Source organism: Anthonomus grandis, chromosome 22, assembly GCF_022605725.1.
Source record: "Anthonomus grandis grandis chromosome 22, icAntGran1.3, whole genome shotgun sequence".
NCBI lineage: Eukaryota > Metazoa > Arthropoda > Insecta > Coleoptera > Curculionidae > Anthonomus > Anthonomus grandis.
This window is the reverse complement of record NC_065567.1, coordinates 21,348,333-21,367,703: the sequence shown is the minus strand read 5'-3', so window position 1 is coordinate 21,367,703 and position 19,371 is coordinate 21,348,333. Positions and strand designations below refer to the sequence as shown.

Below are 19,371 nucleotides of genomic sequence, written 5' to 3'. Positions count from 1 at the left end.
TAAGATCGTTTTGAAAACTTCAAATTAGGCCTAATAATTATTGGTAAATCACCTGCATCAATCACATAAATAATATGCATAAAATTGATTTATGTAATAAGCTATTTTCATTGTTATTTTTCATTTACTTAATTAAAGTATTTATCTTAGAATTAATTTATAAAAAAATTGGGAATAAAGGTATTTTTGTCCAAAATGATAATAATGTTTAATTTTATAATAAACATATACTTATAAATTTAAATTGAATGAAATCAAGATATTTATTTAAAAATTCAATAATTAGAATTAACAATAATTCACAACTATATTTTTTTAAAGTTATGCACAAAATCCAGTATGGATTTGCACAAATAGTATTTTGCTATAATAATGAAAAAATTTGATGAATAATTTTTATTTTTATCAATACGCTAAATTATATAATTAGATATTTAAAATAATAAACTGATAATTATTGCATACATTTTTATAATTTTCCCTGGAATTACACATTCGAAATTTCATTATTTTAATGCCAAATTCATATCAAAAATATAAATTAAATTAAACACAAAAAATTAAAAATGATGCTCATCAAATTTAATGATTTTTTTATTAGAAACCGTTAATGATATTTCAGGAAAATTTAATTGGCTTTATTTATGGGAAAATCATATTTATTAAAATAATGCATAAAATTTAATATTAATGAGACAAATATGCAAAAATCTAGGTCTATATAAAATTATTTTCGATAACTATTAAATTAATTTTCATTTGTCATTTGTTTTGATTTAAAGTTACATACAGTACCATGGTTGAAATGTTTAATGAAATGTTTAAAATAATATAAAGTTTGTTATATAAAGTTTGAAATGTTTAAAACTTCTCGATAATTTTAAATGTGGAAGTATTAATTTTATATATTTTGCAATACCACTACTAGCCTTGGCTTCAGAAAATTTAATATCTAGCATGTCACGTCCATTATGGTTATGCACATAATCTGGTTAATTTGAAATATATATGAATAAATACTAGTATTAAAAAAATAGCAATATATTTTAATTGATTCTAATTCTTAGTGGTTTCGTTAATATAAATTAATATAGCTGAATTATTTCATTACATATATCAATTATTTGAAATTAAAATCATTTAATAATTATTATCAATATTTTTTACAGTACATAACAGATCATCATCAGTTTTATTTTAAATATAACTTGTCCAATTCTTTTTAGAACCTAAGCAAAAATAAAGTTAATAAATTTGATTTAGTATAAATTACAAGAAACTTATTTTTTTTGTTTAAAAAAGAAAAGATCAAACTAATATGTATTTACCCATAGTAAAATATAAATTCTTAATAGACTGTCAAGGATCATTAAAAATAGCTGCCAATATTAACCATTAAACTAATAATTCGATTAAATCAATATAGATTACAAAAAAAAACATTAATTCAATACGCTACTGTTTTTTTTATAAAACAGTAGTATCCCCGAAATAATAATACTAAATTAAAAGAAAAACATTGCTTCTTTGTAACCGATCACGCAATCGATCAAAGAGCATCTGAAATTAGTCGACTGATAATTATCACTAACAATACAAATTTGCCCCTGTACACTATTATTGCGATATTTTGTAATAACATTCGCAATGACGTATAAAAATTAGCTACACTTAACATGATTTTAATTTAAAAAAATCACGACAAGTAAGAGTGAATGTTTGAAAATACTTTTGCCATGATGCTTTATCAATTAAAACTTGAGCGAAAAAGAAAAGTAAGTAAAGTATAAATAAAATTTAAAAAATGTATATATATTTTTTCCAGAACATATACTTTAGACCAGAAGCTATGGCTACCGAACCATCAACGAAATGTAAGTAACTTCCATGAAATTAAATATTTCACCATTGAGTTCAGTACTTAACCAAATGTGATTGTAGGAAGGTGCTCAAATCCATGTAAGAATGCTCTTCTTATATTATTACAGAAATGCTAAGAATAATTACTTAATTTATTTATTAATACTTTTAATAAACAGGAGAAAGATATACTTGAACATTTTAAAAATATTTAAAAAAAAATAAAATAAAACAGTAGAAAGAATAGGATTATGCTGGACTCTTTAAGGAGATTTCTTTTTTGGCAAATGCCTTCATAGGGTTTAATGAAAGGAATGCCTGAAGGAAGCAAATAACAATTGGGATAAGTATAGGTTCCTGGTATTAAACAATTATTTATTTTATTATTAACGGATTAAACCCAATACAAAATTATGCACGAGAATTCTTTATATCTGAGGTATCACCAGACGTATTAATGTGACTGATTTTATATAAAATATAATGGAAAAGATAAAGCAATAATTTGTAAGTAAAATGAGATATATGTTATCAGGACTAGGACCATTGTAAGGGTCAAGACTAACTCTGTGATACCATCTGAGATTGAAATAGAAAAACTCAGATTGGAGGGACACAAAGTCAATGGTCTCAGATTATGTTTATTTAAAAAAAAATCTTTAAAAAATAAACATACTCTGAGACCATTGACTTTGTGTCCCTCCAATCTTTAAATTTTTATTATTAAGAGGTCTCTTTGAGAAAAATGGACTACTTTTTTGAATAGAAAAACTGCTTAAATTGTGATAATTGAAATGATTTGTAGAGGAACTCTGTAAAAAAATAGTATAAGACCAGAATTCCCGGGGATTTTAAGACAATGCTGTCATAGTTTCTCTAATAGAATCCTCATAATAGAGCTTAGTTAAAGTTTTACATTGTATGCGCAGATATTGGTTATCAAAATTTCATTGTATCTTTTGTGAGCAGCCTTTTTCTCGATAATAAAAGGTTGTCCCATGGTACAGATCCAAGATGTTCATTTATGATGGTGAAGTCTGCTGCTTTGAAGTCATAATACTCATAAAATAGTATTTGATATTATTTATCTATTCTTTTAAGCATTTGAATCAAGTTTAAAATCCCTGTCTCGTATTTAAAAATTTCTGGATATATTGAAGTCATTTCTCAATTCCAGGCATTTAAAGTCATATTTTGCAAAAGTAGCATCTCCGTTCTATTGTCAGTTCTATTGTCTAGCATCTTCGTTCTATTGTCAAAGGAATTTGCCCCGGAAGAATCAATTCAATTGTTTTTTCTTCTTCTTCCTTTTTCTTCTGTTTTTTTTTCGAGGCTAATTTCTGTAATTAAATTTTTTTTCTTTCTCTTTATTCATCAATTAAAAAAAAAGAGAAAAAAAAATGTTTTTTCTTTTTTTTTTCTGAAAGTTATTTTAATTAAAGTTGTGTATCATTTGGAGTGCCTGGAATAATTTCAATTATCTTCTTCTTTAAGGCGAATGTTGAAAAAGTTATTAGATAATAAAGCTTTAAGATGAAAGTTATTTTCCTCTTCTTCTGTTTTCTTCGAGGCTAATTTCCTTAATTAAATTTATTATTTTTCGTTCCCTTTTTTCTTTTTTTCTAATTGATTTTATTATTATTAAAGTTATGTGTTATTCGGAGTACCTGGAATAATTTTTAAACGACTTTAAGGACCTTAAGCAACCCAATTTTTTCTTTTTCTCCCTTATTATTTTCTATATTTCTCTTTTTATTCTTATTTTTTTCTTTCAAACCTAATGTTACTAGTATCGTCACTAGGGTATTTCTAGGTTTTCTTCTTCTTTTAATTTTTTTTTTCAGAACTAGTTTTACTAAGATCAAGGGATCATCTGGAATGTCTGAAATAATGATATGGCGAACTCATTTTTTACTTCTAGGCATTTGAAGCCATATTTTGTATAAATAGCAATCTAATTTCTTCTTCTGTCTAAAATTCTCTTTTTCCTTTTTTTTTGGTTCTTTTTCTACAAACTTAATTTCATTTTTCTCAAGGGTCATTTGGATTGCCTGGACTAATTTTTAAACTACTGTAAGAACCTGAATTAGTTATATTTTTTGTTCTTCTCTTTTATTCTTTCTTTTGTTTCTCTTTTTCTTCTTTCAAACCTAACCACTAGGGTTAACCATAGGTTATTTAAAGGTTACTGGTTTACTTCTTTATTTGATTAATCAATGCGATCATTCTCTTCTTTTTCCATCTTCTGATTTTTTCTCTTGTCTTCTTTTTAGAGACATTTTTTTTAAATTAAATATATTATTTTTCTTCTTCTTTTTTTATATGTTTTCTCTGCTTCTTCCCCTTAAAAATTAATTTCATATTTTTCAAAGAATCATCTGGAGTGTATGTCTTCAGCAACCTGTTAGGAAAAGGAAAGTTACGAAACTTGCTGAGTCATTTTTTTTTCTTGATCTGTCCCATATATTGAATGCTGTCTTTTTGATACTTGACATATTGTATTTTCGTGCGTGTATAGTAATTGTTAGTGTCATAAATGGTAGAATGTTTTATTTGTTGTAATCAAGTGTTATAGAAGAACGCACCCTGCGAATATCACATTTTGTATGTACATAAACATCTATTATCGTCTATATATTTTTCGTTCTATATTATTAGCATTTGGCTGATAAAAAAAGGGATATTTTTGGAATATGATTACAATTGATGTTATTATGCTTATTGGGTATATAAAGTAATGACCTACATAAGCTGGCAAAATCCCATTAAACAAACTCGGAATACTGAAGCGAAAATTCACGACCGGTTGTGGGTACATACAACCAGCCAACGGTCTCAACTGACGCGAACAATGACATACTTTCTGTCACAGCTGTTAATATCGTATCATATTCATTCATCAGTTTCTATATCATATTTTTATTATAAAGAGGATTTTTCACGGAAAAATCGTAATGCTTTTTCAAAAAAAAAACATTTACATTACAAGCAAATCACCCCCACCCGAATCATTATTTAAATATTTACCGTTTAAACAAACTTTTATCGCATCAGTCGCTTCCTTTGCGATTCGGGTGTCGCTGGTAGTCTGCGCGTTCTCCACGTAAAAATACACATTTTCGCACAATAAAAAAAAAAAAACCACAAAAGAAAAATCGTATATTTCAGTTCGGACGGGGTTTTAGTTGAAAGTGATAACTGTAATAATAGACGAAACTAAATTTAAACAGGCGTCGATTTTAAAATGTTGCTGTGGTTGACCGGCATTTTTATAGGTTAAATTTGTTTATAACTGTTAAAAGTTTTAACTGCTTCGCTCTTGTGTTGGAAACGAACTCTTCGAAATGGCTGGTAGGTTAAGTAAACCGATTGATCGTGAAATTTTTGCTGTGTAAACTTTGCGCCTTACACTACGACGAAAAGTGTTATAAAAATAGAAAATTTTACGGTTTTATGGCAGCTTTTTTGCCGTAGGCTATTGTACATACTATATCGTAATATAACCCGTTAATTAGGTGGACATGGCATGTAAACTAAAAATCACAATAAATGAATCCTGTTAAAAGGGATTAGATAGGATTACTATAATTATATAAAGAGAAATCGATAATGTACAGATATCGTCAACACTGATATTGCTGCTTACATTAATTTTAGATAACTCATTATGGCTAAAATGCTAGTTCAAAATTATTTTAACAAAAATGTATGTCACCCAAATATACGTAAAAATAAAGCCAAAACCATTAAATTTTTCTAGTATAACCAAATACTGAAATTTAAGCGTCTATTCAAGTTATCCCAGATAACTAGTATATTGGGTTCATTATTGGCCATAAAGTACCAAACATGAACAATTTCAATTTAATGTCTGACGTTTGAACGTTAAAATGTGGTTTTTTATGTCAAAAAAAAAAAATGTTACTATTTAAGGTAGTAAATTCATTACTTTATTTTTTCGAGGAATTTGACTTTAGAGTAATTTTTCTACTCTAGTCCAGGCATTTGACATATTTTTTTAAACTTATTCCATTTTAATTTTTTTTCCGACAAAATTTTGGTTATTTAAAGGCATTTCTTTAAAGCAGTTAAAATCATGATTTCTTTCTTTGGAAAAGTCATTTTTTGTTCTATTCCATGGCTTTAAAGCCAATTAATCTTTTTATCCTTTTTGAAGCCATTGTTTTGAGGTAATTAAACCATGGCTAATTTTTTGCAGTAATTCTTACAGCCATTTTTCAAACTTTCTTGTTAATTGACTTAATTTTTTCAATAAATTCCAGGCTTTTAGCATAATTTTTTATCTAATTCCAGGCATTCGAAGTCAAAAAATTATTACTCTTAATTGCAAATTACTTGCAAAAATATAACTCTTAAGCCAGAGATTCTTACAAATATTTTTCAAACTTTATTATTCTTTAAGGTAATTTCTTTTTTTAATTCCAAGCTTTTGACATAATTGCTTATCTTATTCCACGCATTCCACGAATCATTACAACTATTCTTTCACCTTCTTGATATTGGAGGTAATTTGTTCACTTTATTTCAGGCTTTTGACATAAATTTTTCATCTTATTCTAGGCACTCTGAGTCAAACAACTATTCAAACCTAAAGCACTTGTTCCTCTTAACTGCCATTTACTTGTTAAAATTTTAATTTTTAACTAGGACCCTTTACAGCCATTTTTCCACCGTTTTTGTTATTTCAGGTATTTTTTTCATTTAATTTTAGCCTTTACAACTACTTAAGCTTAAAGTTTTGTTACCCTTAACAGCAAATTGATTGTTAAAATTTAACTTTTTAACTAAGAATCCTTACAACTATTCTTTCACCTTTCTTGATATTAGAGGTAATTTGTTCACTTTATTTCAGGCTTTTGACATAAATTTTTCATCTTATTCCAGGTATTCTGAGTGAAAAAACTATTTAAACCTAAAGCACTTGTTCCTCTTAACTGCCATTTACTTGTTAAAATTTAAATTTTTAACCAGGAATTATTACAGCCATGTTTCACTTCCTTGTTATTTGAGGTCATTTTTCATATAACCCCAAGCTTTTGACTTAGGTTTTTATCTTTTTTCACGCATTCGACGCATTTGAAGTTTGTTATTTGAAGTAATTTTTTTATTTAATTTCAGGCTTTTGGCATGATTTTTTTATCTTATTCTAAGCATTCTGACTCAAACAACTACTCTAATTTAAAATACTCTTTACTGCAAATTATTTGTTAAAATTTAACGTTTTTACCGGGAATTCTTACGGCTGTTTTCCATTCCCTCTATTAAACCTAAATAATCATATTATATTCGGGTTTATTATTGATCGTAAATTACCAAACACGAACAATTAACAATTTATTGATTTCCATATTAACGTTAAAATGTAATTTTCTGTGTCCAAGTTATTAGTTTATTTATTTGAGGAATTCGAGAATGAATTGTAATTTTAGAGTAATTTTTCTACTTTAGTCCTGGAATTTAATATATATTTTAAGTCATTTTTTATTCTCTTCCATAGATTCAAATTTAATTTATTTCCTTAATTTTATATTTAAGTCATTCTGTTAAGATAAATACATTTTTCCAGAAGTTCTTACAGCCATTCTCAAAACTTCATTTAATTCCAGGCTTTTGACATAACTTATGTAACTTGTTGAATCCAGGTATTCGAAGTTAAATAACTATTCAAGCTTAAAGAACTCGTTGCTCTTAACTGCAAATTATTTGTTAAAATGTAACTTCATAACCAGGACTCCTTACAGTCATTCTTTAAATTTTCTCGTTATTTGAGGTCTTTTTTTTATTTTATTCCAGGCATTATGAGTCAAACAACTATTAAATTTTAAAGTACCCGTTACTCTTAACTGCAAATTACTTGTTAAAATTTAACCAGGACTTGTTACTTCTTTAAATTTGCCTGTTATTTGAGGCAATTTTTTATTTAATTCCAGGCTTATATTATTAACATAAATTTTTATCTTATTCCGAATATTCTGAGTCAAACAACTATTCAATCTTAAAGTACGCGTTACTCTTAACTGCAAATTACTTGTTAAAATTTATTATTTGAACCAGGAATTCTTACAGTAATTTTCAAACTTTCTAGTTATTTGAGGTCATTGCTTCATTTAATTTCAGGTTTTTGACATAAACTTTAATCTTATTCAAAGTCAAAAAATTATTCAAATCTTAAATAGTTGGCTGTTTTAACTGCAAATGACTTGTTAAAAGTTAACTTTTGTCGACACGTATAACGACGATAATTATGCCATATTTTCAAGATTTAAGGTGGTTTTTAAGATTTAAATTTCAAATTTTTTATTAAAAAAAAATCTATGTAAGGCTAGGTATACTCATCAAACAGTTAGAAATATGTCTTGAGAAATCACCATTTATTAATTTATGACCATGTTATGACCAATATAAGGACCCGCGTAATTAGCCCATATGACTAGAATTTCAGTCACTAATATTTCTGAAAATAAATTTGTCCTGATAAATATAGGCTTGGTGCAAAAAAAGACTTAAATTATAGTTTATAGTCCATTTATAACGTAATATTAATATACTTTATTAGTAAGAAAACCACATTATGGAAAATAAACTAATCGCCTAATTGCGTATATTGACTAGCTAAACATCTCTATTTAGCAACTTATATTTTTGGTTTAATGTTTCCTTTTTAGGGTAAAAAAGTGGCTATAAAACAATAAACATTATTTAAAATTTAATAAATAATTATTTTAGCATCCCTGGTTGGTCATACAAGGGCTCTATTTAAGGTATCAAATTTTTAGTTTATATTCAAGCAAACCATTAAAATTTGTATTAAAAGTATTTTTGCTAAATTATATTACACAAGTCTTGTCATAAAGTGTAAATAACATATAAATTGCTTATTTTATCAAACCTGCACATCATATTGGTGCTATATTATAACCATATGTATTTATTTGTTAAATAAATGACGACACTTATCTATCTAATCTATTTAAATAAAACCAAAAAAAAAGTGCGACAAGTCAAATATATAATTAACCCAACCTAACCACTCATATTCATAAAATTCATTAGTTTAGACATTAAAAATAAAATCTATAATCTGCAATATAAACTGGAAAGTACAGAATAGATTTTGATTTGCACCTTTTTAGAATGTTATTAACTTTTGCGCTGTGACGTGACTGGATGTGTACATGTGTAAATGATAATCGTTATTTTTTTATCACAAATTATAATGAAAAAATACATTATTAACATTCAATTTTTATTGCATGCTTTTTGCGTCTAAATGAAGTAGTTTTGACAAACATGATTTTCTTTCAACCCTGGAAAAACCTTGTTATTAAGTGATACTCGATAATCATATTATCGGGCCTGTTTATAACCATGTCCAATTAATTGAATAATTAAATTAAAATTTCTTTAATAAGAGAAACATTAAAAACTTACAACACCATTTGTTTAATATGTTCAAAACAAATATATAGTAAGTAAAATGTATATATTTATCTTGTTCTATTTTTAAATAGCTCATTATGTTTGAAATAACCAATTAGAAGTTAATAATTTTAATGAAACAAATTATCAACTAGGTATGATGTTTTTGAAAAAGACAGTAATAAAGATTATTTTAATCAATTTCAAAAAAACCGATCCGCCATTTGCCGTACTAACAATTCAAAGTTATTGCTTTTTATCGCCATTCATATTTTATAGCTCATTGTTCCAATCACTAATATGGTCGATAATCAGTCTAATGCCAAGTTTAGTGACTTATTTGGGTGACAAAGTAAGAACATAATGGGCGAAATGGCAGTTAAGAGTATTTTTAATTAAGACAATGGCATTTTTGTCCGTCCGTTGATTATCAAAAAAAATTACAAGTTTATACTGATAATTTCTGTAATAATAAATTGAAAATTGCTCTTAAAAAAAGGAGAAAAAATTTAATTTCTATAGTTTTTTAATTTGTTTTGGTCACTTTTAAGACTTTTTAAGGTCAAGGTTAATAGAATATTTATTTTTAAATTGGAAAATTTGAAAGAACATATGTTTTAAATTATGCACAGGATACAACTAAACCATTCATAAAATTGCTAAAAAAAGTTTCTGGAAAATTGCATGAAACCAAATGAATTTTCTAAATTTATAAACAAATAATCATTTTTTCACAGTTTTCGATAACTGCTAGTAAAAATGGTGTATTTTTTAAAATTTTTGACAAATTTCCAGGAAAACAAACATTCTTCTAATTATTGATCGATTAATTGATTAAAAAATAGGAAAATTTTTTTTTTAATTTCTGGAAAGTAGCCAGGAAAATGAAATATTTTTCCAATTTGCCAAGAATTGCCAAGGAAAGCAAATAAATTTTCAACATTTCTGAACAATTATTGCTAGGGAAAATCGGATTTTATTCATGTTTCTTAATAATTTCTCAGAATTGTTTTTTTAAAAATTGTTGAAAGAAAAATTATCAAGGAAAGCAGCTATTATTTGCTATTTTTAATATTTCTAAACTATTATTGCTAGGAAGAATCAGGGTTTTATTTACATTTCTAAATAATTATTAATAAAATAAAATATGATGATAAATTACCAAAAAATTGTTATGGAAAATAAATGAATTTTCTAAATTTCTTAAAAATTGCTAGAAAAACAAACGATATTTATTAAATACATAAAACATTGCCAAGAAAGGCAAATGATGTTTACTCAAAAATTGGCAGGAATCTTTCTGTTCAAATTTCTAAATAATTGCCAGGGAAGACAAATAATTTTCACAAATCTCTAACAAATTGCTGAAAAACAAACGCTTTACTATTTTTCTAAATATATTTAAAATTAAATAATTATTTTTCCAAATTTTTGAATAATTGCTAAGAAAAATAGGGTAATTTTTTAAATTTCTGAGAAATTGCTAGGAAAACAAACGTTTTTCTAAATATATAAATATATTTAAAAAAAATCAATAAATTCATCATAATATTTATTGCAAGAAAATATTATTTGATTAATTGATTGAAAAATCTATAGAAGAATTCCTGGGAAAAATCAGGTTTTATTCACGATATTATTTAAATACATAAAACATTGCAAAGAAAAGCTACTGACGTTTACGTATTACTGAAAAATTGGCAGGAATTTTTTTGTTAAAATCTCTAAGCAATTGCTAGGAAAAACACGTTTTCCTATTTTTATAGGTACATTTTAAAACAAATAGTTATTTTTATGAATTTCTGGATAATTGCTAAGTAAAATAATTAAAAAAATTATTAAAAATTCTAGTAAATTGCTAGGAAAATATAAGTTTTCTTAAATTTCTGAATAAATTTCAGAAAAATCAATTTATATTTATTTAGCAAAAAGATTATTGATTGATTGATCAGTTGATTAAAAAACCTAAACATATTTTTTTTTATTTCTGAAAAATTGCCAAGAAAACAAAAGATTTTTCCAAGCTGTCGAAAAATCGCCAAAGAAAGCAAATGAATTAAAAAAAAATATTTCCAAAAAATTATGGCTAGGAAAAATCCGGCTTCATTCATACCTTTCTGAATAATTGCCAAGAAAACAAAAGAATTTCATAAATTGCCGAAAAATTGCCAAGGAACGCAAATGAATTTTCGCTAGGGAAAATTACTTTTTTTTTTTCAAATTTCTGAATAATTGCCCAAAAAAACTAATATTTTCATTAAGTTTCTGGACGAATGCCAAGAAAACAAATGTTTTTTTATTTTAATTTTTGATAAATCAATTAATCAATCATCACATTTATTTAGAAAAATAAGAATTTATTAATTGATTGATTGAAAAATCTATAGATTCTTTATTTAATTTTTAAATATTTACTAGGAAAACACAAGATTTTTCGAGAAAATTTCCAAAAAGGTTTCCAAAAAATTGCTGGGGAAAACAAATTATAAAAAAATTGGAAGGCATTTTTTTTGCTTAAATTTTTGAATAATTTCCAGGAAAAACAAATCATATTTCCAAATTTCAGAACGATTGAGAAAAAAAAAATAAATTTCTAAAGAATTGCTAGGAAAAATTAGGTTTTTTTCACATTTCTGAACAAGTGCCAGGAAGATAAACGATTTTTAAATTTCTGAATAAATAAATAATAATAATATTTATTTAACAAAAATGCTGTAGTATTAAATTAAATATAATATAAAAAAATCATTTATTACATAATATAGATAAATTGTTAATCGTGCTTCCGTTGCATTTCTAAATAACAACAATCGGTGGTATTAATTAAATCATAAGAAATTAAAAGATTTTTCCAAGTTTTCGAAAAATTGCCACAAAAAGCGAATGAATTTTATAAATTTCTGAACAATTGCCAGAAAAACAAACGATTTTCCTAATATTATAAATTGCATAAATTTGAGAAAAATTAGATTTAATTTTTCTGTAAATTTCTAAAAAATTGCCACGAAAACAGATTTTTTAGGTTTCCAAAAATTGTCAAGGAAAGCAAATTAATTTTAAAAATTAATAAACATCTGCTAGAAGAATAACGATTATTTTACAAGTTTCTGAAAATGTATAGGAAAAGAAACATTTTTCTAAATTTCTAAATAATTACTAAAATAAATAGGATAAATTTATTATCAACTATTTTTATCAGAACTGTCTTTGGCCCATACACATAATGCATTAAATTTTACTAAATTTTTTATCCTGTAATGCTGTTACATGCATATTTTATTATTAATTACAAATGTTTGCTTCATTAGAGGCTTTTTAAAAAAAATAAGGTAGTAAATTATTTATTCCAATTACCACATATATGAACCCACATAATCCAAAGGCGATATACCATCCATTATTTGTATTAAAAAAATTTATTGTAGTCAACTTGTTTGCAATCAATATAGGTATGTGAAGGATATATAACATTTTTAATAAGCTGCTACAATTTAATTTACAGCCTTTTGTACTTGCTTAAAGGTATAAGCCGTTGAGCTTAAATAAAGGTAAATGAGAGCTTAATAACAAACAAACTTGATGAAAATAATTCCTATAAAACTGCTTTTTTGGTTACTAAAAATTCGCATAAATAGCCTAATTATGTGGAATACATATCGAATGTTTTATTTTACCGAGCTAATTATGATTACAATAACAATGAACCTCTAGTAGATTCAATCATTTACAATAAATTTACATGAGACGTTTAAAAACATGTAAAATTCTTCAATGTATCACCTTGGAAACACATAACAATCAACAGTAAATAACGAGGCAAATGAGTAATTGGAACATCCAAGCTTTATTATATAAGATAATTAGAAACGTAGGTAAATACTTGTTAAATTAAATCGAATTAAAAAGTTTCGCATTTCTCTCCGGGACTTTGACCTATCAGACGATTCACGCCGAGGTGTGACGTATTGTACTTACCAGCTGATGATCCCGGAGCTTTTGTAATTTACGAATTTGATTTTTGCACACAATTTATTTGTTAGATTTTAAGAAGTAATTTTTAAGTTTGGTGAGAAATTGTTCAGAAATTAAATATGAATTAGTTATTAGCACTATGACATTCACATTTTATAAGTTTTAGCAGATGATATAAGGGGGTTTTTGTAATTTACGGATTTGAAAGTTAGGTCGCTGTTGTGTCAGTTTGATATATTAAAAGTATTTCTTCACAGTAATTGTTTTCAAATTGTGAGAATCTTTGAGACCTAGCTGCAGTCAATGATTGATAGTTATGCCGTATCAATTTCTGGTAGTTTATCTTTGTTTGAATCCCATAAAGTCGGGGTGAAGTTAATTGCTACTCCAATTACACATTATATTAATTTACATTAAAGTTTCGCAATTTGGTTTTTCGGAATATCGGTTTTCTATCGCCCACCTTTCCTCGCTCAAATCTTTTGGAATCCTTTAAGTGTATCTAGAATCAGATTTCTCATGTTTTTTGCATTTACGATGAAGTAACCTGTTTGGGAGACTTTATTGTCAATATATTATTACTAGAGAATCATCTAAGTGAATATTTTCAATTATGTTTTCTCTGAGATTGTTGAATCACTAACGCGTTTCTCTTATCTGGAAAATTCAGCTCTGCTCGACCCTATATTTGTTTTAAATATTATTGGATAAAGACTAAAGTTTACAGAGCACATCAAGCCCATCATTACTAAAGCCTATATCTTTCTTAAACTATTTTATGCATCTCGCTGCACTTGATATCGCAACAAAAAGCCCAAGCAATTTTAGTTTATCTTCAACTATAAATATCGGATAAAATGTCCGCGTGATGTACGTTGAGGAATTTAATATTATGTTTATGTTTTATTCACTTTTAAGTGATGAAGGTTTATTACAGGTTAATAATAAATTATAATTATTATTTCATAAAAGTTAAACATTTAAGTAATTTACAGATGTGTTTTATGCATCAGGGAGCATTTTTCAACGTACAAAAAAAAATTATCTTGACCTATGGCGTTTATAAGGGATTTATCGTAAAAATTATTTAATAAAACAAAAGTACACCACTGCATTTTTTCAAAATAAATTTTATTTTTCAAGTCCTTGTTTAGTTTTAAGCAAATTTGTATTCTTGAGTTTTTGTTATATCTTATTTGGTATTTATTTTTTTCTAGATTTCTTTGTCTATGTTATGTTATTATTAAACTATAATATACATACGTGTATGAAAAGTATATCGTATCCTACATAGTGGCATATATGTAATATCGGAGTTATCTTCAAAAAATTGAACTTCTACTTATTTGCGATAAAAAATGGCACAACTACTACTACTAAATTTTCATAGCGATACGCCTTGCTTTCGAGAAATAAAATAAGGGTTTTTCACGTTTTATTCGAAAACCTTAAGGTTATGTGAGAAAAATATAGATACAAAAACTAAAGATTTTTTTATTACCTATAATTTTCTTAAAAAGCATTTTTTTCTGAAGCAATTATTTTTTATAAAAAAAAAGGTTTTTCATTAACCCTACCCTTAACCCGCCCACCCACCCCACACAACTTACCAGTAACAAATTGTTTTCAAAAATCATTGTTTTCCAAAATAATACGCATGAATACCAGCTGGTTTCATCGTTAATATCTAATCTAATAACACAGTTTGTTTATTTAAATTTAATATAATTATACATATGTATATTATTAAATATTAAATACAAAAACAGTGCTATTAGATTGGATATTATAGACGAAAAATGGTGATGTTTCAAAAGAATTTTTTTTGGGCAAATGTTTGGGGTTGGTGGGGGGATAAGGGTTTGTGTTGATAAAAAACAATGTTTTTGCAGAAAAAATATATTTAATATTTAATTTAATAACACTATTCATTTAAATTTGATATAATTTTATATATAAATATTTAGTATGAAAGCAGCGTTATTAGATTGGATAATATGGACAAAAAAACAGTGATTTTTCAGAAGAATGTCATTAAATATTTGAGGTGTAGTAATCGAGTTTAAAAACTAAATATGTAAATCCCGTGTCAATTTTTTTAAATGCTGAATTTATTTTCTTTTTGTAAACAGAATCGTATATGACATGCGTATATTCTACAGTTTAATAAATATACCTTATACATATTACGGTTGAAAAATATACCAAAACCATTTACTAAAAGATCGTTGAATAAATATATATTTAACGATATCAATGGACTCTTTATTATGAACAACTCTCTTAACTGCCTCTTCTATATTCTCCTTTGAAGTAGAACCTTTAAGTAGGATTTTTACCATATAAATATTCAGTCTTTCATCTAGCGTACCACAGGGAAGTATTTTGGATCTTCTTCTTTATTTCATTTATATAATTATGTCAACTAGCTACGTGTTAAAAAAATCAAAATAAGAAAATTTACGCTGACAACACCTAACTAATTTTTCCTTTGATCGCTCTAATCCTGAATATACCAACCATTGTTGTTGAAATGGAGACTAATAATTGCTTTTACCAATCGTTAAGGAATTGGTTGCAGCAAATCCAAAGAAGTCTTGCTGTGTTATTTACCAAATACGCCTTCTTAGTCAGAACCTTCTTTATCGCATTCATCTGCACATCAATAATGAACCAATTTCATTTCACAACATAAGTAGGAATCTTGGTGTAAAATCTTGGGATATTGACTTCAGGCCTTGTCTCCGTGTAACAAAAAAATTACAAAAAGGTTATTCAATGCCTAAATCCTTCTATTCCCAAAGATATGTGTTGAACATACAACCAAGAAAGATGCTTTGCGAATCTCTGATTCTTTCAAATCTGAATTTCTGTGATAGTCTTTAAGGTCCTTGTCTTGAAAAGCGTGTGCAAAAACTTCAAATGCATGTTTGAGATATATATTTCGAATACGACTCTTATATTCTCTCATCCAAAAAAATAAAACCGTAACTAATAAACTTTTGTAATCATCATTCTGTTTTTGCTAACCCTATTTTTGCACACAATATGTCGAGCTCTGAGGTTAGATGGATTTACAAAAACAAACTGAGAAAAGACTTTAAGAAACTGTCGAATTTATATGCTGTTCTAAATCCTGGATCTCCTAAGCTAAATTCCTTTGCTTTTAATAGTTTCTTTAACATTTTACTGCTTATTGAGCCGAGTAATCTATTATATTCCTTATTACAAGCAAGTGTAGTTTGACTGTTGTTAGACAGAGAAGCAAAAGATAAGTTGCTGAAATGTCAACTAATACTATTAATAAACAAGAAGTACACTTGGGTTTAATAAGCTAACTTAACTCACTAAGTAGTACAACTGTTACTTGAATTGTTACAACTTGCCCTTAGTAAACACTAAATCGCTAAAACCTTTCGTCCGTATTATTAGCTAAACTGTGGTACTTAAGCAGTATCAATGAAAATACAATTTTGCCCGTTTGTAATATTAGCTACTTGAAAGGGGTTGTCTAAAATATCCTTGTCCCTTATAAAAAAGAATCAAAATTATAAATTCTACAAAGTGATTGAGTTTCCTTTTAAGGGCCAGAAATGATAAAACCATCAGATAGCGAGTTAACCACAAGCCTCTCAGGATCCGTAAGGCTACGAGTGCCTGAAAGTGGGAAAGCAATTGAAACCCTTCAGCCCATATCAGTACCCGGATATGTAAAAAGGGCCGCCGAAACATTCCCCGATACAATTGCGATATCATGGAAAGAGGGAAACACTTGGAAGAGCTTCACTTATAGGTAAATAAATTGTTTTATTTAATATAACAGTTTTATGACCGTACGGTTTATAAACCTCTTAACAATAAGTTTTATTATGGGTCCATAAAGTAATAGAAAGGGCAAGATGCCAGTTTCTAATCCTCGCCCGTAATAAAGGCGACTGGTAACTATAGTTGAAGATTTATTATTTCACCGTGAACTTTTAATGTTGCCATCAGGGTAGTCATTATAACTTAGTAAATGTATTGTGGACCTTTGCATTTATCTTTTTTCTTACGAGATAAATTGAAAATTGCTGTCTGAAAATAAGGCCACAAAGTAAGAAAATCTGCATGTTTTCCTCTATGGTTGCTGATCTTTAAGATACTTTAAAGTGAGATGAGGATATATTCAAATTCAAATTATTTATTCCTGCTATTACCCAATTTAGCAATCAAATAGATCAATAGTTTGTTAGCATCCCAAATATAATTTTAAAATAAAAAATATATAAAATAAACATTGTCCGAAGCTCAAAAAGTTTCCTTCGATAAAGTTTTTTTTAATGGAACATGCAAAACTAAAATATAAATACTCTAGAAAATGACAGGGGCACTTAAGGACAATGTTACATTCAATAACATTTATAAAATCTTCTATGGATACTCCGATATGAAGAACAAGGTTGGTATCAACTTCATCCACTCAATGTTCACTAAGGCAGCCGACATTTAAATTTTTGTCAAACAGATAACAATCAATTATAAATTACTTTTTATTTTAATTATATAGTTTAATAATTAGATCCAACAAAAGAGAGAATCGAGATCTAGCACAGCTATTCTATCTAACTGTCCTGCTTCTTCATAAGTACTATCTAAATCTACTGCTATAAAACATTCATGAGTATCTAAGATATTAAAATTTACCTACAGACTTTAAGTAAAAGTGTATCAAAAAGTATCTACTTCATGTGTTCAACATTTGAACATAGTAATCATAACTGATCCAAAGAGCATGGGGCAATTACGAACGTTTAAGTTTTTTCGTTATTCGCTTAAGGTTGTGGTTAAGAATATAAGTTCATTAGAAAGGATATTACATGATTTAACTGCATTGTAACTAAAAGAACTTTTATGCTTTAGAATTACAAAGCTATCAAAGCTATTACAATTACGTGTATGTCGACCATGTGTTGTAGAGTGAGTGATAAGTTTATTTAATAAGTGATAAGTTAAGTGATAGTTAAACTTGGATGCTTTAAATAGGGGCGACACATGAACAATTTTTTTGCCATTGTAAGAAAATTTAAGGCAGAAATTTTCTAAGTTTTTGTAAACTCTGTTTTTTCTTTTGATTAAGTGCTGGCTAGTACAAAACATCGCAGTAAGAAAAGTTAGACAGTATTAATGAGTCACACAATCTTAATTTAATATTGGTTGGAAGAATACCCTTATGCATGTACAAGAGTTCTAATTTACTATAAGCTTCTTGGAGATTTAGATAATTAATAGATAATTTTATCAAATTTAATATTTTATTATTAATTATAATATTTATTAGATTTAATAAATTAATAGATAATTAGATTCAAATTTTAGTTCCCTTTCCATCCAAACACCCAAATTTTTTTCACATTCAGAAGGAGTTAATGTCAAATTTTCAATTTTAGTTTTACAATTACATAGTTGAAAGAGTTTACCAGCGCTTAATACTTCAGAAATAATTGAAAGGTCATAATTAATACACATCTCGGCATTAAATGAATCTTCACAAAAAAAATTAAAGGTGAATGTGGGTATCATCTGCATATTGTTGAGAACGGTATAACGGTAATATTAAGTATAACGGTTATATTCTTTTAAATATCTAATGAAGTCACATGTATAAAGAGAAAATAAAAGTGGCCCTAGAATTAACCCTTGTGGAAGTCCTGTGTCACCCACATAATCAGATAATTTAAGTCCAATAGAAACTCTTTGATTTCTACCTGTTAGGTAATATTAAATACGTTGGACCGCATTCACACTCATACCAAAATGTCCACGTTAATGGTACAACATTTCTTTATCTAAGGTGTCAAATGCCTTGCTATAATCAAAAAGTACTACTGCTGTCATACGACCTTTATCCATAGCCTTAAAAACATCATGAAACACATGCAGAATAGCAGTGGTAGCAACCGGATTGTGTTATTGGTAGTAAGCTTTTTTTGCTGGACTTATGATTGTCATAATGTCAATAGTTTTTTATGTTCTACTGGTACTTCGAGTTTGAAAGAGCTATATTTCTGCTTAGTCTCAGTTTTTAACTTTTTACAAATAACTAGTTGCTGTTACTCCATT

The 19,371-nt window shown here is 26.9% G+C and overlaps 1 protein-coding gene across 3 annotated transcripts in view; it reads left to right on the top strand.

Moving 5' to 3' along the window:
• Nucleotides 1–19,371, top strand: part of LOC126749196 (very long-chain-fatty-acid--CoA ligase bubblegum) — a 33,991-nt gene that overhangs the window by 1,925 nt on the left and 12,695 nt on the right. The window contains exons 2-3 of one of the 3 annotated variants that reach the window (XM_050458881.1): nucleotides 1,826–1,874; nucleotides 16,858–17,065. In XM_050458881.1, coding sequence (XP_050314838.1) covers nucleotides 1,850–1,874; nucleotides 16,858–17,065 — 233 coding nt within the window. In that variant the 5' untranslated portion in view covers nucleotides 1,826–1,849. Of the gene's footprint in view, nucleotides 1–1,825; nucleotides 1,875–4,920; nucleotides 5,212–16,857; nucleotides 17,066–19,371 lie in introns of those variants that run through there. The other 2 variants (XM_050458882.1, XM_050458883.1) reach the window with 2 other exon arrangements.